This window comes from Dasypus novemcinctus, chromosome 19 (genome assembly GCF_030445035.2).
Source record: "Dasypus novemcinctus isolate mDasNov1 chromosome 19, mDasNov1.1.hap2, whole genome shotgun sequence".
Classification (NCBI taxonomy): domain Eukaryota; kingdom Metazoa; phylum Chordata; class Mammalia; order Cingulata; family Dasypodidae; genus Dasypus; species Dasypus novemcinctus.
Genome location: NC_080691.1, coordinates 70,352,552 through 70,369,573, shown reverse-complemented (window position 1 = coordinate 70,369,573; position 17,022 = coordinate 70,352,552). Strand labels below are relative to the sequence as shown.

The window sequence follows — 17,022 nt, the reverse complement described above, 5'->3', positions numbered from 1 at the left end:
ACCAAATCGGTTTCTGAAGGCCTCCTGCCCTGCAAGCCCCTGAGTAGTGCACTCAGGGCTTATGAATTCCCCAGCACCGCAGAGTCTCCAGGAATGCTGCCATGGTGCTGGTGCCGCAATGCCGCCCACCCCAGGGGGAGTGTCCTGCGCGCAGCCCCTAACTCCGTGTAAGAGAGCCTCAATTTTATCTTTTACATGAATCTTCTCTGTTACCTTCCCACCAAATCGATGTCCAGACACCTCCTGCCCTGCAAAATCCCAAAACAGCCTGGTCCTGAAGAATTTCTAATGCTGCCCAGCCGCTTCTTTGCAGGACAGACTATAAGGTGCACTCACTCAACCACCATCTTGCCCCGCCTCTTAACCAACACAGCATTCTTTAAGGTACTAGAAAAACTAGCTATGAAATTTATTTGGAAAGGAAAGAGGCGCCCAATAGCTAAAGACATATTGAAAAAGAAAAACGAAATTGGAGGAATCACACTGCCTGACTTCAAAACATACCACAAAGCTACAGTAGTGAAAACAAGATGGTATTGGCACAAGGAGAAACACACAGACCAATGGAACCGAATTGAGAGTTCTAATATAGATCCTGATATATATAGTCATATAATATTCGATAAAGCCACCAAAACCTCTCAACTGGAAGAGAATGGCCTATTCAACAAATAGTGCCTGGAGAACTGGATATCCATATGTAAAAGAATGAAAGAGGATTAACATCTCACACCTTATACAAACATCAACTCTAGATGGATCAAAGACCTAAATATAAGAGCCAAGACCATAAAGACTTTGGAAAGCAGTGTAGGGTAGCATCTACAAGACCTTGTAATAGGAAATGGCTTCATGAACATCACACCAAAAGCACAAGCAGCAAAAGAACAAATAGATAAATGGGACCTGCTCAAAATTAAAGCCTTCTGCACCTCAAACGAGTTTGTCAAGAAAGTGAAAAGAGGGCCTACACAATGGGAGAAAATATTTGGTAACCATATATCGATAGGAGACTTATAATCTGCATATACAAAGAACTACTATATCCTGAAAATAAAAAGATAAAAAATCCATTTAAAAAATGGGAAAAAGATTTAAACAGATGCTTCCTTAAAGCAGAAATACTAATGGCTAAAAAGCACATATAAAAATGCTCCAAATATCTAGCTATCAGGGAAATGCAACTCAAAACTACAATGAGATGCCATCTTATTCCCATAAGATTGGCAGCTATGAAAAAAATGGAAGACTACAAATGCTGGAGAGGATGTGGAAGAATCGGAACACTCATCCACTGCTGGTGGGAATGCAAAAGGATCCAGCCATTCTGGAGGACAGTTTGGTGGTTTCTCAAAAAACTAACCATAGATTTGCCATATGACCCAGCAATTCCACTGCTGGGTATATACCCAGTAGAACTGAAAACAAGGACACAAACCGATATGTGCACACCAAAGTTCATAGGAGCATTGTTCACTATTGCCAAAAGTTGGAATCAACCGAAATGCCCATCAAAAGATGAATGGATAAATAAAATGTGGTATATACGTACAATGGAATACTACTCGACTTTAAGAACAAATACACTAGAAGCACACGTGATTGCGGTCGCCCCTCGGGCTGAAGTGTGGTTTGCTGACCTGGTGGGGAGCGGCGGCCGCGGTAGGCCTATTCCAAACCGCTGCCCCTGTAATAGGGTGGTTGGTCGGGCCCACCGCCACCCCTGAAGGAAGCTCGGCATGGGCGCAGAGTGCCCTCGGGTCTCCCCTTCTCGGCAGCCATGCTTCCGTGGCCGCCCCTCCTCCCGGATGGCGCCACACGATGCCTTGTGGGGCGGCACCCTTCTTCTTCTTTCTCCCTGCGCAGGCGCAGGGCGGAAAAATCCAGTCTGCCCTTTTCCTCCCCCCTACAGCAGCAACAGCCAGGCATGGGCGGAAAAATCCAGTCTGCCCTTTTCCCTCCCCCGGACAGCAGCAACAGCCAGGCGTGGGCGGGAAACTCAAGTCTGCCCTCTACCCCAGCAAGAGCAGCCACCAATCACTAAACCCTGCCCCTTCCCCCAGCAACAGCGACAGCCAATCCCTAATCACCACCCCTCCCCCATCCAGTACCTCCCACTGACCTTTCGCCGGCAACCAATCAGAATAGGGCGTGGCTTCGACCAATCAGCCTTCCCCAGCCCCTATAAAACTGTTGCCTCTCCCTCAATAAAGTGGACTTGCGTGTTTACCTTGTCTCCACGGTAGTTCTTCTGCCGTGCGCCCTCCAGTCCTGAGAGCCCCCGACAAGGGCCTGGCCTCCCTTGTCCCCAGTTCGTCGCCTGCTTCTCCGGGCGATCCCTTTGTCGCCGGCTTTGCCGGGCGACCCCGTCAGCCGAACCGCGCAACCCCTTGTGAGACCAATCCCTCGTCTGCTGCCGGACCGACCCCTCGTCCCAAGCGGGACCAACCCCTTGTCCAGAGCTGGACTGACCCCTCATCCGCAGCCAGACCCCACCTCTACCGACTGAGCAAACCGTCGCACGTGATAACATGGATGAATCTTGAGAACATTATGTTGAGTGAAGCAACCCAGGCATTGAAGGACAAATACTACATGACCTCAATGATATGAAATAAGTAAACCAAGCTGCCTCAGAGAGCTAGAGACTGGATGATAGGGTTACAGGAAATCGGGGGGTAGAGGAAGGATGTAAGCTGACACCTACATGGCTGAAATCTATCATAAGCTGGAGGTAAGTATATGTACAAGGAAGGAATAAAATGGGGGCATAGGGTTACCTTTGGGCTTTGCAGGCTTGAGGGGAGCTAGGGATGGGTGGATGGGTAATATTGCCTAAGATATTGGGGGGAGGGTGGGGCAACATACAAACATAGGAGATTGTCAGGTATGTGGTTGAGAGTATAATGCGGAGAAAACCTTTCCAAAAATTTAATAAGGAAAATTACCTCTTTAAGATGCTTAAAGGGGATAATGTGAGGCAGGACAGGCTCATAGGGAATATGTGAATGCTCATTTTGCCATAGTGGGTTATATCATTGGATAGAGACAAATATAATGAGAGTGAAGGTATATCCACATCCTGGGGGAGGACTGATGCCATCAAATAGAGGGAACTGTATCTCTGAAGAGAAATGGTGTCTCCCAGGGCATTAAGGCAGTTGAGCATGTCAAGCCCTCAACACTGTTGCAAGTATCTCTGAACATGGTCCTTCAAGCAATAAAGATTGACTGTTACTGTGGGCCCTAAGGGGAGGGGGAATGAGGTATTGAATAGATAGAAACAATGTAACTGTGTGGGCAATAGAAGTGTTTCACAAGAATACGCAAGGATGGATATAAGACATCTTAAATTACACCAAAAATATATAGGGGCTGATAGGCTAAAATGTAAATCATTATGTAAAACATATGATAACTAAAATTTTAGAAAGTTGTATAGTCTAAAATATAAACCACAATGTAAACACAAATGTTACCTTGTTTGAAAACTATTGTCTCAATATCTGTACATCAGTTTCAGTAAATATAGTATGAATATGCAAAAAGATTATTGCTGTGGAAGGGAAAGGGTTTTATGTTGGGTATGTGGGAGTACTGTATGTTGTATATATGAATTACTGTGATCTAAAACTCTTGTGAAGATAAGCTTAATAATTAGAAAAAAGAAAAGTAAAAGGATGTAGAATTTTTCAAAATTAATATGTATTCTGTATCTAACCTTTAAACTCATCACTATATTCCATTTTACTATTAAGGGAACCTGGCTTCACTTTTCAGGAAGTTTTGGATCACAGAGAAGTTCAACAATGACAGTGGAGGAATACTGGTGTGGGATGTTATTGACAGGGGACACATAGTTGGCAGGGAGTTCTCCAGGGCATATATCCAGGGTACATAAAAATGTTTGGATATTTTCATAGTGGATACAATTAAAAACAACAAGTGAGGGAGTGCTGAGTTCCTAGCCAGGCGAGCTCTATCACAGTCCCTAAAGGAACAACAACAATCCCCCAAGTGCAACGGCAAAGACCAAAAAAGAAGGAAGGTCCAACAATGAGCCCTTGATACTAATGAATATGCTTGTGAGCCTGTGCACCTGAAATAAGAACAAGGCCTAGACCTGCAGAGTGCCTAAGAGTTACCTCCTGAGAGCCTCCGTGTCGCTCAAATGTGGCCAGTCTCGAAGCCAAACTCAGCATGTAAATGCATTGCCTTCCCCCCAGCATGGGACAGAGCCTCCCTGGCGCTGAGGATTACTACCAAGTACCAGCTGATGATGTAACTAGAAAATGACCTTGAATAAAAGGGTCAATTCGGACCAGTAAATATCTCAATCTACATATAATACAAGTAGTTAAAATGTTTTTTTCCTGAATCAAGGGGGAAATGGAAAGGACAAATGAGTTTATATTGAGGGCTCCGAGTCTCCAAAAAGAGCCAGGAGGTTATCAGAGGGGTTGCCCTTATGCACACCTCAGCAATGTCCCAGAGACAGATAAAGTAGATACAACCCCGGGTATTGGTTCTTCTGAGGGCTACAGAGACCCACAGGTTCTATGGTCATGGCAGATGGAGTTCAGTGCCATGTCAGTTGGCCCTTCTTTGGAATTTGTGTTTCTGTGTGATAGAGCTGGACCCAGATGTGATCTTTGTTCACAAGCCTCTCCTGTTACTTTTACCAGAACTGTAGTTGGTGTTGGGGTTTAATATATACCCAGGGGACCTGAATCTGTGGACTGACCACACGATAGCCAGGCCCTGGGCCTCAACAGAATTCAGCTCCTACACTCTGGTTTATTGAACTTACCCCACTCAGCTAATATGGAGGTGAAGAAGATTACCACCACACCGTGGAGCCAAGAGTGCCTACAACTGAAAGCAGGAGGATTGCATCCAGCATCCATGTGGAATCTAAGCCCCCTCTTGATAGAGATGTGGAGTGGACACAACCATTTCAAGGTCCACAGGATGGAGGAATAGAGTATGGATTAGAGTGGACTTACTGATATTCTATTCATGAACTATTGTGATTAGTAATCCAAGAAAATGTGGAATGGGTGTGGAGTAAGTGGCCATGGTGGCTGCTGGGGCTAGGGAATGGGAGGAAGAGATGAGATGTGGAGGCGTTTTTGGGACTTGGATTTGTCCTGGGTGATGCTGCAGGGACAGTTACTGGACATTGTATGTCCTCCCATGGCCCACTGTGTGGAATGTGGTAGAGTATGTGCTATCATGTGGACCATTGATCATGAATTGCAACGGTGCTCAGAGATACATTCACCAAGTGCAATGAATGTCTCATGATGATGGAGGAGATTGTTGTTTTGGGGGGAGTAGTAGGGTGAGGGGGTAGGGGTTATATGGGGACCTCATATTTTTTGAATGTGATATTAAAAAAATAAATAAAGACAAAAAACAAAACAAAACAAAAAAACAAAAAAAAATTACTAATGTCTGCCTTTGGTTTGGGGCTAGAGTGTGGTTGCATGGTACATGGAGCTAATGGGCCCTAAACTTTCTTTCAATAGACCATTGCTTCTCATGGGTTTTAGAGATCCCTCAAGAATGGAATTTAGAGGAAGAAATTTCCCAATACAGGAAAACTGCCTCCCGGCTGTTTTACCACCATAACTGCCCTCACTATTTAAACCAGAAGAAATCCCTTGTTTATCAGTATACTTTTTTAAACTTGAGGAGGGTCCATTTGCAGTAATGGACTCTTCCATTCCCTCCTCCTACTTAGATCCAAACAAAAAGACTTGGATATCTGCCACATTCAATTATCCATGTTCCCTCTGCCCCTCTGGTTCATTGAGAGGGGAGAACATTTTTCCCCACACTCCTCCAGAGAGTATCCAAATATCAAGGGTGCTAGGCTTCCATTGCAATTAATTTTCTTTCCAACAGAAATGGGGACCCAGAGGGATTTTCTGATGCAACTGCTCTCCCTGGAGCCTCCATCCCCAGACGATGATGTCTATCTCTTCAGAGGCCAAGTGGGAGCATGTTAAGCCTCTGGTGCTAGAATCCGGGGAGGTTTTACCAGGAACTGTCTTCAAATGAAAGGATTTGATACACTCATGGGGTGCTGAGAAGGACCACTGTCTGTTTGCACAAAGACCCTGGTGAGTGGGGTTGAGAGCTTGGAATTCAGGACTTTTTGAGTTCAAGCATGATTTAGAGAAAATTCTTCAATGGCTGGGTGGACCCAGTGAATGCCTGGTTTTATTTTCCATGAACATGGATCCATACAAGTATTTAAATAGCAACAGGGATGGATTCTCATCTGCCTCTCTAACATTTCCCAGTCTTCAGGCAGAGATCTGGTTGTTGAGCTGAATGCTTTCCCCCCATTCATCAGAAGCCAGGCAGGCCCAGGTGTTTAGACAGTAGGAAGTCATACATGATTTTCCATAAAGCCTGCTGGAAACACTGATATTTGGGACATGGCCATGAACCTGGGACCAGGACAACCTGTCTGGGCAGGTGGAAAGCACCTTTGGCTCACCTTTAGGGGATTGGTCATCTGCAACAACGATCTCCAGGAGGAGTTCTCATTTTTGGACCCCAGGGCAAATGAGTTGAGCCTTAATTTCAAGAAAGAGGCAGCATCTAGTGTAGGGAGAGCTAAGGATTTGAAATCAGAAAGTTGGTTGTTCATTTCCTATCCTGCTTTCTTAATTAGATGTGGGACTTTAGGTAAGCTTGTCTCCCTTTTTCAGTTCATTTGTCCACAATATTGCTTCCAATAAAAATATTGATTCCCTTACAGAATTTATTCATTAAACAAATATTTTTTGAATGACCCCTGCCACTGTGCCTTAAGCTGTGGTAATTTGATGTGATAATTAAGTAAACAATGTGAGAGTGCCTTGTCGACTGTCGTGCCATCCAAATTTTTTCTTTTACTTTTTATAGTAGGAACATATATACAACTCAAAATTTCCCCTTGAAACCACTTTCAAGTGTACAGTTTAGTGATATTAACTACAGTTATGAAATTGTGTTGCCATTGCCAAATCCATTACCCAGATTTATGGACCACATCTAGCAGAAACTCTGAATCCATGTGGCCATAACTTCTACTTTTTGTCTCTATGAATGTGCTTATTCTAGGTATTTCTTATAGGTGAGGTTGTGTAATATTTATCTCTTTATGTCTGGTGTATTTCACTCAACATAATGTTTTCAAATTTCATCCATGTTTTACCACATATTACAATTTCATTCCTCTTAATGGCTGAATAATATTCCATTGTATGCTTATCTATTCATCTGTTGATGCACGCTTGGGTTGCTTTCAACTTTCAACAATTTCGGATAATGTTTCTATGAATATTGGTGTGTAAATCTCTCTTCGAGTTCCTGCTTTTAATTCTTTTAGGTGTATATCAAGAAATGAGATAGATGGGTCCTATGGTAATTCTATGTTCAACTTTCTGTTCATTTGACTATTAAGGTGCTCAGGGGCCCAGGCTGTTCCTGTTCTTGGTGGAGATATAAAGGTTTTATTGGCAAGAAGATGGTAAGTAATGTCAAACACACTTTCACCCAAATTTAGGAAAATGGGGGAAGGAAGAGGTAAAACTACAACTCAGAAATTTGTTGATGGGGCATCTCTTCAGACCAAGTATGAAGAATTCATTTAAGAGTCAGTGTGAGATGAGCCAGCCTAGATTGGAGTGTGTCATGGCCTGGCTCTGCCCACTTCTGCCTGCTTGGCTGGGAGGATTGGGGGTTGGACGGGCAGAAGTATTTTTTCCAAAAGTAATCGTAGGGAAAGAGTGTGTCAAAAGCTCAGGACAAACTAGGACATGAGGGGATCACACTGGATTAAAGGAACTGCTTCTGGAAATTCTAAAACACAAGGGTTTGTGTTTGTTTAGATATGCCAATAGTAGTGGACTCACCTGGGAACCCTGGAAGGAAAGGTGAAGGATTTAGGTGCACACAGACCTGAGTATGTGTTTGTGTGATGAGGTTCTGTGAAAGCAAATGAATTAGAAGTACCAGTAATGGGACGAGCCCCCTGTATTCCAGGCCCAGATATCAATCAACTCTGAGAGAGAGCTAAAAGATATCCTTAGGTAAGTTTTATCATCTATTTGGTCATCAAAGGATCTAGAGCTGATAGACCCCCCTTCCAACACTTCCTTGTCTGAAAGGGTCTTAATACCATTGTCAGTCCCAGGACAAAATTCCAGTAAGGTCCCACAGTAGAATCCATTTGTCTGTTGCTCCCTGCAGTTGCGGAAGGACATTCCTAAGTGCTACATTTTCAAGTATTGGAGTTGTGCGGTGCATGATATTCCAGGGCAATTAGAGTTTGCATGGGGATATGGAGGTTGCCAAAGGAGTCAAGCATTGCTAATTTAAGTGTGCAATCCATGTCCTTGGTCATATTTCCTGTCATTTCATTCACTCGGCCAATGTTTGTTAGAGTTACAACGTTCTAAGCCTAATGCTTTTGAAATTGGACCAGACTACCTGCAGGTCAGTATTCTGTCATTACATGCCATGAAATCTCCTGTAATGGCTGAATTCATTGACAACAGTTTCCCCTTTCTCACCTCAGGGCATTTGATCCAAATTACTGTGACCAAGTGTCTCTTTGTGATCCCTCAATTTGATTTCAATGCTGGCTTCTTGTAGATTTGTTCTTGCCCCAGATTATCATCCAGGACCTTAATCCAGACCCTTCTCCTGTTTTCTTCCTTGACTTGTTGTTTAAGACCCATGATACCCAGTTTTGCCTAATACCTGTGGAATCCCACTTCTGTTTTGATTCCAGGACCCTTGTGATGGAGGGTATTAAAATATATCATTCTCGCTAAATTACTGACTTGGACTTGAACCTCAAAATTTTGACTGCAAGGGTCAAGGGTCAAAGGTAGCTCTTAACAGGTATGGCCATCTGAAACCATGGAGGCAAGAAGGCAGGGGTATGACATAGTCAAGGTACTAAAAGAAAAAGATTTCCAGTCAAGAATACTCTATCCAGCAAAGCTGACATTCAAAAATGACAGAGAGTTCAAAATATTCACAGATAAACAGAAACTAAGAGAGTATGCCAATAAGAAATCTGTCCTTCAAGAAATACTAAAGGGAATTCTGCAGGATGAAAGAGCAAAACAGGAGAGACAGACTTGGAGGCAAGAGTAAGAACAGCTAAAAAGACAAAAAGAGAAATAAAAACAACATATGATGTACAAAAATCCAAAGAAAATATGGCTAATGTAAGTAATTCCTTGAGAGTAATAACACTGTATGTTAATGGATTAAACTCACCTGTCAAGAGATACAGATTGGCAGAATGGATAAGGAAATATGACCCATCTGTATGCTGTCTACAAGAAACCCATCTTAGACCCAGGGATTCAAGGAGATTGAAAGTGAATGACTGGAAAACAATCTTACATGCAAACAATAACCAGAAAAGGGCAGGAGTAGCTATACTAACACTGACAAAATAGATTTTAAATGCAAAACTATTGTGAGAGTCAAAGATGGACACTACGTATTAGTAAAAGGGGTAATTTTTCAAGAAGAAAGAACAATCATAAACATTTATGCACCTAACAAGGTAGTTCTTGACAGGTGTAGCCAAGTTGTTTCATTCAGGATGTGTGTTGCTTCTGTACTTTCCCATGCCTGTGTCAGACATCACTATTCAATCATGACTTTTATTCCTAATGATTCTAACTGTGGCCTCATAACTCTCCTTAAGAGTGCACCCCAACTAGCCACTATGGATCTTTCCAAAGGTTTCCAGTTCTTTCTGCAGTTAAAGTATATTGCATAAATCATGGGAGCTGTGAATCAATCCGTGACTTTAGACTTCATTCTGATGGGCCTTTTCAGTCACTCAAAACCACACCTGCTCCTCTTCTACTTGGTGGCTGTCATGTTCTTAATAGGTCTTTTGGGCAATGCCATTCTGCTCTTTCTCATCCACATGGACTACAGGCTCCACACGCCCATGTACTTTCTGCTCAGCCAGCTCTCCTTGTTTGATGTTGGCTTCCCCCTGGTCACCATCCCCAAGATGGTGTCTGACTTTCTTCAGGGAGAGAATTCTATATCCTTTGCAGGGTGTGCTGCTCAATTATTCTTCCTGATGCTGATTGGTGTGGCTGAGGGTATCCTGCTGGCCCTCATGTCCTATGATCGTTATGTGGCTGTGTGCCACCCATTGCAGTATCCAGTGCTCATGAGACGCCAGGTGTGCCTGTTCATGGTGGGAGCCTCCTGGATGGCAGGTGTGCTCAACGCCTCCATTCAGACCTCCATAACCCTCCACTTCCCCTACTGTGCTACTCGCATTGTGGACCATTTCTTCTGTGAGGTCCCAGCCCTGCTGAAGCTCTCCTGTGCAGACACTTCTGCTTATGAACTGGCTCTGTCCACCGAGGGGGTGCTGATCCTGTTGCTTCCCCTGTCCCTCGTCACCACGTCCTATGGCCACGTGTTGGGGGCTGTTGTACGCATGCGCTCAAAGGAGGCTCGCCACAAGGCTTTCACCACCTGCTCCTCGCACATCACTGTGGTGGTGCTCTTTTATGGTGCAGCCGTGTTCATATACATGGTACCTGGTACCTACCACAGCCCATACCAGGACAATGTGGTCTCCCTCTTCTACAGCCTCATCACCCCCACACTCAACCCTCTCATCTACAGTCTGAGAAATCGGGAGGTGCAAATGGCTTTGATTAAAGCACTCAGCAGAGCTGTGATCAGGCCAAAGAGATGACCATACAGTGGTGCCTGGCGTGATTTCAGAGGTGCTTCATCACATCATCTGCCAAAGCATTCATTTGCGGTGCAGCGGCTGAATCTCATTTCCAAGACTAAGTGCTTCTCCTGCTCTTTCTTGCCTTCTGACTAGTGGGTTTCACTAGTGGGTTTCTCCCATGGACTTGTGGAAAGCAAAATTAACAGTCCCAGTCACTTTTTAAAAGTATGTAATTTCTTTTTTTTAATTAGAGAAGCTGTGGTTTACAGAACAATCTTGCATAAAATACAGGAGGCACATATACCATTCTATTATTAACACCTTGCATTGGTGTGGTACATTTTTTACAATTGATACAAGTATATTTTTATAATTGTATTATTTACTGTAATCCATGGTTTAACTTAGAGTTTACAGTTTGTGTAGTGCCTTTTCATATGTTTAAAAATATATACACATTCTATTACCAAGTATTCAACTTAACATTTCCTCTTTTAACCACATTCAGTGCTGTTAATTATGTACACAATATCATGCTACTGTCTCCACTATCCATTTACAATACATTTCCATCATTGCAAATAGGAACTCTGTACATGTTCAGTCATAACTCTCCATTCTCTATACCTGTCTCCTGGTAACTTATATTCAGATTCTGTCTCTATGACTTTGTTATCTGATTTCATATTGAGGAGCTCACACAATATTTGTCCTTTTGAGTCTGACTTATTTTGCTCAGCATGATGTCTTCAGTGTTCATTCATGTTGTTGCATGTATCAGAACCTTATTCCTTTTAACAACTGAATAGTATTCCTTTGTTCGTATATAACAATTTTTGTGTATCCATTCTTCAGTTGATAGACACTTTGGTTGCTTCCATCTTTTGGAAATTGTGACTAAAACTGCTATGGACATTGTTGTACAAATATCTTCTTTTCCTTACAGTCTACTAGTACCACGAATGACAGAACTTGCTTTGTAAAGTTGAGATCTCCCTGTTATTCAGTTAATAATATTGACCATCTGATCTGATAAGTTTATGTGATTTAATTCTTAAGGCAGCTTTATGATTTATCTGTAAGTAGAGATAATATACAAAGTGGGAGAGTAACTTACTGATGGAAGTGGCACACTTGGGATAATCCTCTGATGCTAAAATGGTCCCTCAATCACTGTGGTATTTTGAATTCTGAGGAGAGGCCTGTTGACTGTATGGGTTAGTATATTTGTGTGTAGGGGGCTGGAAGCGGTGAGGGCAGGCAACATTAAATATATGAGTCACTGCTTTGATTAGAGATGGAGGTCAAACTTATTAATACTATTAAAATATTTGTTAAAATTCACTTTGTAAAACATGTTTATTGTCTATCAGGGGCTGGTCATTTTATGAATAGCTGCTTTATATTTTGGGCAATGCTGAAATCAATTCTGGATCAACTTAAAAAATTTAACAGATTTATTGAGGTATAATTAGAATACAATAATTGCATATATTTAAAATGTAAAAATTGATGAGGTTTTACATTTGTATACACTTGAGAAACAATCACCACAACCCAAATAGTGAGTATATACATTACTCACAAAAGTTCCCTCATTCCTTTGTGTCACCTCTCCCTCCAACCATTGCCCAAGCAACCACAGATCTGCTTCCTGTTGCCCTAGTTTATTTTGAATTTTCTAGAATTTTGTACAAATGGAGTCATCAGTATGAACTGCTTTTTGTATGACTTCTTTCACTCAGTATAATTTTTGTGAGATTCAATGATGTTGCATTTATCTAAGCTAATCCCTTCTGTTGTTGAGTAGTATCCCATTGTCAGGATATACCACTTTTGCTCTTAAATCCTTTTTGTCTCTTATTACAGAAACTCATGCTTTCATTGAAAGTACATCATGGGGGGTGGGGCAAGATGGTGGTTGAGTGAGTGCACCTGATAGTCTCTCTTGCAAAGAAGCGGCTGGGCAGCGTTAGCAATTCTTCAGGACCAGGCTGTTTCAGGATTTTGCAGGGCAGGAGGTGTCTGGAAATCAATTTCGTGGGAAGGTAACAGAGAAAATTCACGTTAAAGATAAAATTGAGGCTCTCTTACACGGAATTAGGGGCTGCGCACAGGACGCTCCCCCCTGGGGCAGGCGGAATCGCAGCACCAGCACTGCAGTGGCGATTCCTGGAGGCTCTGCGGTACTGGGGAACTCATATGCCCATAGCGGGCTATTAAGGGGGTAACAGGGCAGGAGGCCTTCGCAAACCGATTTGGTGAGACAGATGGGAGTTATTTGCGAGGCGGGGAAATTTTGATTTCTGACAGGAATAATAGTACTTCCGGCTAGAGCCCCACCCCCAAGGCCGGCTGCTGATCTGCAGCGGCCTTAAATTGCTGGCAGTAAAGAGACGTCACCAGGAGGTTATTTCAGGGGACTGCAGGGTGGGAGGCGTCTGGAAGCCGATTAGGGGAATCTTTTGTGAGACGTGGGATTTTTGGTTTTGGACACTGATACAGCGCTTCCGGCTAGAGCCCCGCCCCCTAGGCCTGGCTGTGGATCTGCAGCGTCCTTAAATTGGCTGCAATATAGAGGCGTCCCCAACTGGCTGTTTCGGGGGGCTTGCAGGGCGGGAGGTGTCCTGAAGTCAAATTGGTGATACAGCCACAGAAGAGACCCTAGTGAAAGGGGGAATTGCGGGTTTCTGACACATAGGTCAGAGTTTGCGGATGTGACCTCCCGCATAGGGCTGGTACCCAGCTACGGGGATCCCTGAAGGCTGTGTTGCCCTGTGGTGCTCCCAGGCTCCCTGTTAACCAGATTTGAGGTTGCCAAGTCTGTGTCCCCTAAACCCTGGTGGCCCACACCCCAGAGACTCACACCTCTTGAGTCTGCAATATCACAGACTTTCCATCCCTGAATCCACCACCCTGAGGTCCATCTGAGGTCCTTGGCTGTCCTAGTCCTCAAAGTTTGTGTTTTTTTTTTTAATTTTAATTTTAATTTTTTATTTTTTACTGTCCTGGATGCTAATATTGTATTATTTCCTAGTCTTTTCTCCCATTGTAACCCCCAAGGTCTTTTTTTTTTTCATTTATTTAGGGTTTTATTTGTTGTTGCTGTTGTTGGTGTTCTATATCTTCTTTTCTTTTCCTTACTTGTTCCCCTCCCTTTTCTTTATCCACCCCCCTTTTTCTTTCTTTCTTTCTTTCTTTCTTTCTTTCTTTCTTTCTTTCTTTCTTTCTTTCTTTCTTTCTTTCTTTCTTTCTTTCTTTCTTTCTTTCTTTCTTTCTTTCTTCTCTTTTCTCTTGTCCCTCATTTTCTTCTTATTTTATTTTACCTTAATTATACAGTAGGTGCTGCAGGGAACACCTCACATTTGCTGGGTTTCCTCATCCTCCGTTGCCTCATTTCTGTGTGAATTGATTTTGGCTACCTGCACTATCCCCTTTCCCCCACATCTTGATATCCTCCATCATATACGGTCTCTCCTATATTCCACCTCCCTTTCTTTGATCCCCAAATTGCCTAACTCTTAATTTCTAATACCTTTTTTTGTTTTCTGTCTTTTATCCATTCTTGAAACTATTGCCTTTCTTTTCTCTTTCCCTCTCTCATGAAAACACTAGTTTTTAAATTCATACCATATTCCTCCCATATTCAGTCGACTACCTCATTATAGGTACTCTATCTACTGCTATAACTCTATACAACCTACATGAATCTAATATCCATCCTCCCAGATCTCATATTGTTGCTCTGTTAACATTTATTACCAATAGTTCTTTACACATTTTCCTTTCTTACACAATTACCTTTCCCTGGCCCTAATACTTTCCTTCAAAGTGAACTCAGCCAGCAATAAGAAATTAGAATAAGAAGAACAAAGTGACAAAGAGGAGATATAACACTTAGGCAAAAGCAACAGCTAATTAATCCCCAAGACTAGACAAAGAAGCTAAGGAACTCATTAAACCCATCAAGATAAAATGATGACCATACAACAACAAAAATCTACAAACTAAACCAGTAATCAGGAAAACATGGCTGAATCCAATGAACAAACTAAAAACCAGGAAGGGGAGCAGAACTTCGCACAAGTAATTAAAGATCTCAGACCATATATCACAGACAAATTTAATGAAGTAAAGGAAGAGGTTAACCATATGAAGACAACACTTGGAGGGGAAATTGCAGACATATGCAAAAAGATAACAGATATGATGGGAATGAACACTACAGTTCAAGAAATCAAAAATACACTCGCAGCAAATAACAGCAGATTAGAAGAGGCAGAGCAGAGAATTAGTGATGTGGAAGACTGTACATCGGAAATAAACAGATAGTAGAATTGATCGATAAAAAGAGAGAAAAAATCCAGCTAGGACTTAGGGACCTGAATGACAATGCAAAACACACAAACATATGTATTATAGGCATCCCAGAAGGAGAAGAGAAGGGAAAGGGGTCAGAAGGAGTGTTGCAGGAAATAATGGATGAAAACTTCCCAAATCTACTGAAAGAGACAGACATACATATCCAAGAAGCACAATGCACCCCAAACATCATAACTCCAACAGGCCCATCCCAAGACATACTTGTCAAATTATCCAATGCTCAAGACAAAGAGAAAATTCTAAAAGCACCAAGAGAAAAGAACACCACATACAAGGGAGGCTCCATAAGTTTAAGTGCTGATTTCTCATCTGAAACCATGGAGGCAAGAAGGCAGTGGTATGACATACAAGGTACTAAAAGAAAAAAATTTCCAACCAAGAATACTCTATCCAGCTAAACTAGCATTCAAAAATGATGGAGAGTTCAAAATATTCACAGACAGACAGAAATTGAAAGAGTATTCCAACAAGAAACCTCCCCTTGAAGAAATTCTAAAGGGAGTTCTGCAGGAAGAAAGGAAAAAACAGGACAGACAGAGTTGGAGGAGAGTGTAAGAGCAACAAAAAAGACAAAAAGAGAAGAAAACAAACCAACAAACAAACAAACAAAATATGACAAACACAAGTCCAATCAAAATATGGCTAACATAAATAATTCCTTGAAAGTAATAACACTGAATGTCAATGGATTAAACTCACCTATCAAAAGATTCAGACTGGGACATTGGATAAGGAAATATGACCCATCTATATGCTGTCTACAAGAGACACACCTTAGACCCAGAGATTCATGGCGGCTGAAAGTGAATGGTTGGAAAACAATCTTATAAGCAAACAATAACCAAAAAAAAGGCAGGAGTAATTATATTAATATCAGACAAAATAGACTTTATTTTTATTTTTTTTTAATTTTTTTATTTTTTATTGACTTTGTAATAATATTACATTAAAAATATATATGTGAGGTCCCATTCAACCCCACCCCCCCACCCCCCCCTCTCCCCCCCCCCAATAACACTCGTTCCCATCATCATGACACATCCATTGGATTTGGTAAGTACATCTTTGGGCACCTCTGCACCTCATATACATTGGTTCACATCATGGCCCATACTCTCCTCTATTCCATCATGTAGGCCCTGTGAGGATTTACAATGTCCGGTGATTACCTCTGAAGCACCATCCAGGGCAGCTCCATGTCCCGAAGACGCCTCCACTTCTCATCTCTTCCTGCCTTTCCCCATACCCTTTGTCCATTATGTCCACTTTTCCCAATCCAATGCCACCTCTTCTATGTGGACACTGGATTGGTTGTGTCCATTGCACCTTTATGTCAAGAGGAGGCTCAGATTCCACCTGGATGCTGGATGCAATCCTCCCATTTTCAGTTGTAATCACTCTAGGCTCCATGGTGTGGTGGTTGTCCTTCTTCACCTCCATCTTAGCTGAGTGTGGTAAGTCCAATAAATCAGATTGTAGGTGCTGGAGTCTGTTGAGGCTCAGGATCTGGCTATCACATTGTCAGTCCAGAGATTCAAATCCCCTAAATATATCTTAAACCCCAACATTAACTGCACCTCCAGCACATTAGCATGAAAGTCTTATGAAGGGAGATCCCATCTGAGTCCAGATTCATCACACATAAACACCATTTCCAAAGAGGGGCCATCTGCCCTGGTAGTTAACCCCATCGGCCATGACCATAACTCCCATGGGTCTCTTTAGCCCTCAAAGGAACCAATATCTGGGGGTTGTATCTGCTTTATCTGTCTCTCTGACTCTGCTCAGTTGTGCATGAGGGCAAACCTTCTGCCAGCCTCCAGACTCTTTTTTAGAAACTCGTAGCCATATAAACTCATTTCTCCTTTCCATTTCCCCCTTACTTTAGGTCAAACAGCATTTTA

At 42.5% G+C, this 17,022-nt stretch overlaps 1 protein-coding gene across 1 annotated transcript; it reads left to right on the top strand.

Annotated features, from left to right (window-relative positions):
* The first annotated feature begins 9,808 nt into the window (after window positions 1-9,808).
* OR2Z1 (olfactory receptor family 2 subfamily Z member 1) lies at window positions 9,809-10,753 on the top strand. The gene has a single exon (XM_004482735.2). It carries the CDS (start codon window positions 9,809-9,811, stop codon window positions 10,751-10,753), a length of 945 nt encoding a protein of 314 aa, XP_004482792.2.
* Window positions 10,754-17,022: the final 6,269 nt, after the last annotated feature.

Coding starts and splice junctions, on each gene's coding strand:
- OR2Z1 (XM_004482735.2), top strand. CDS start 9,809: ATGGGAGCTGTGAATCAATCCGTGACTTTAGACTTCATTCTGATGGGC.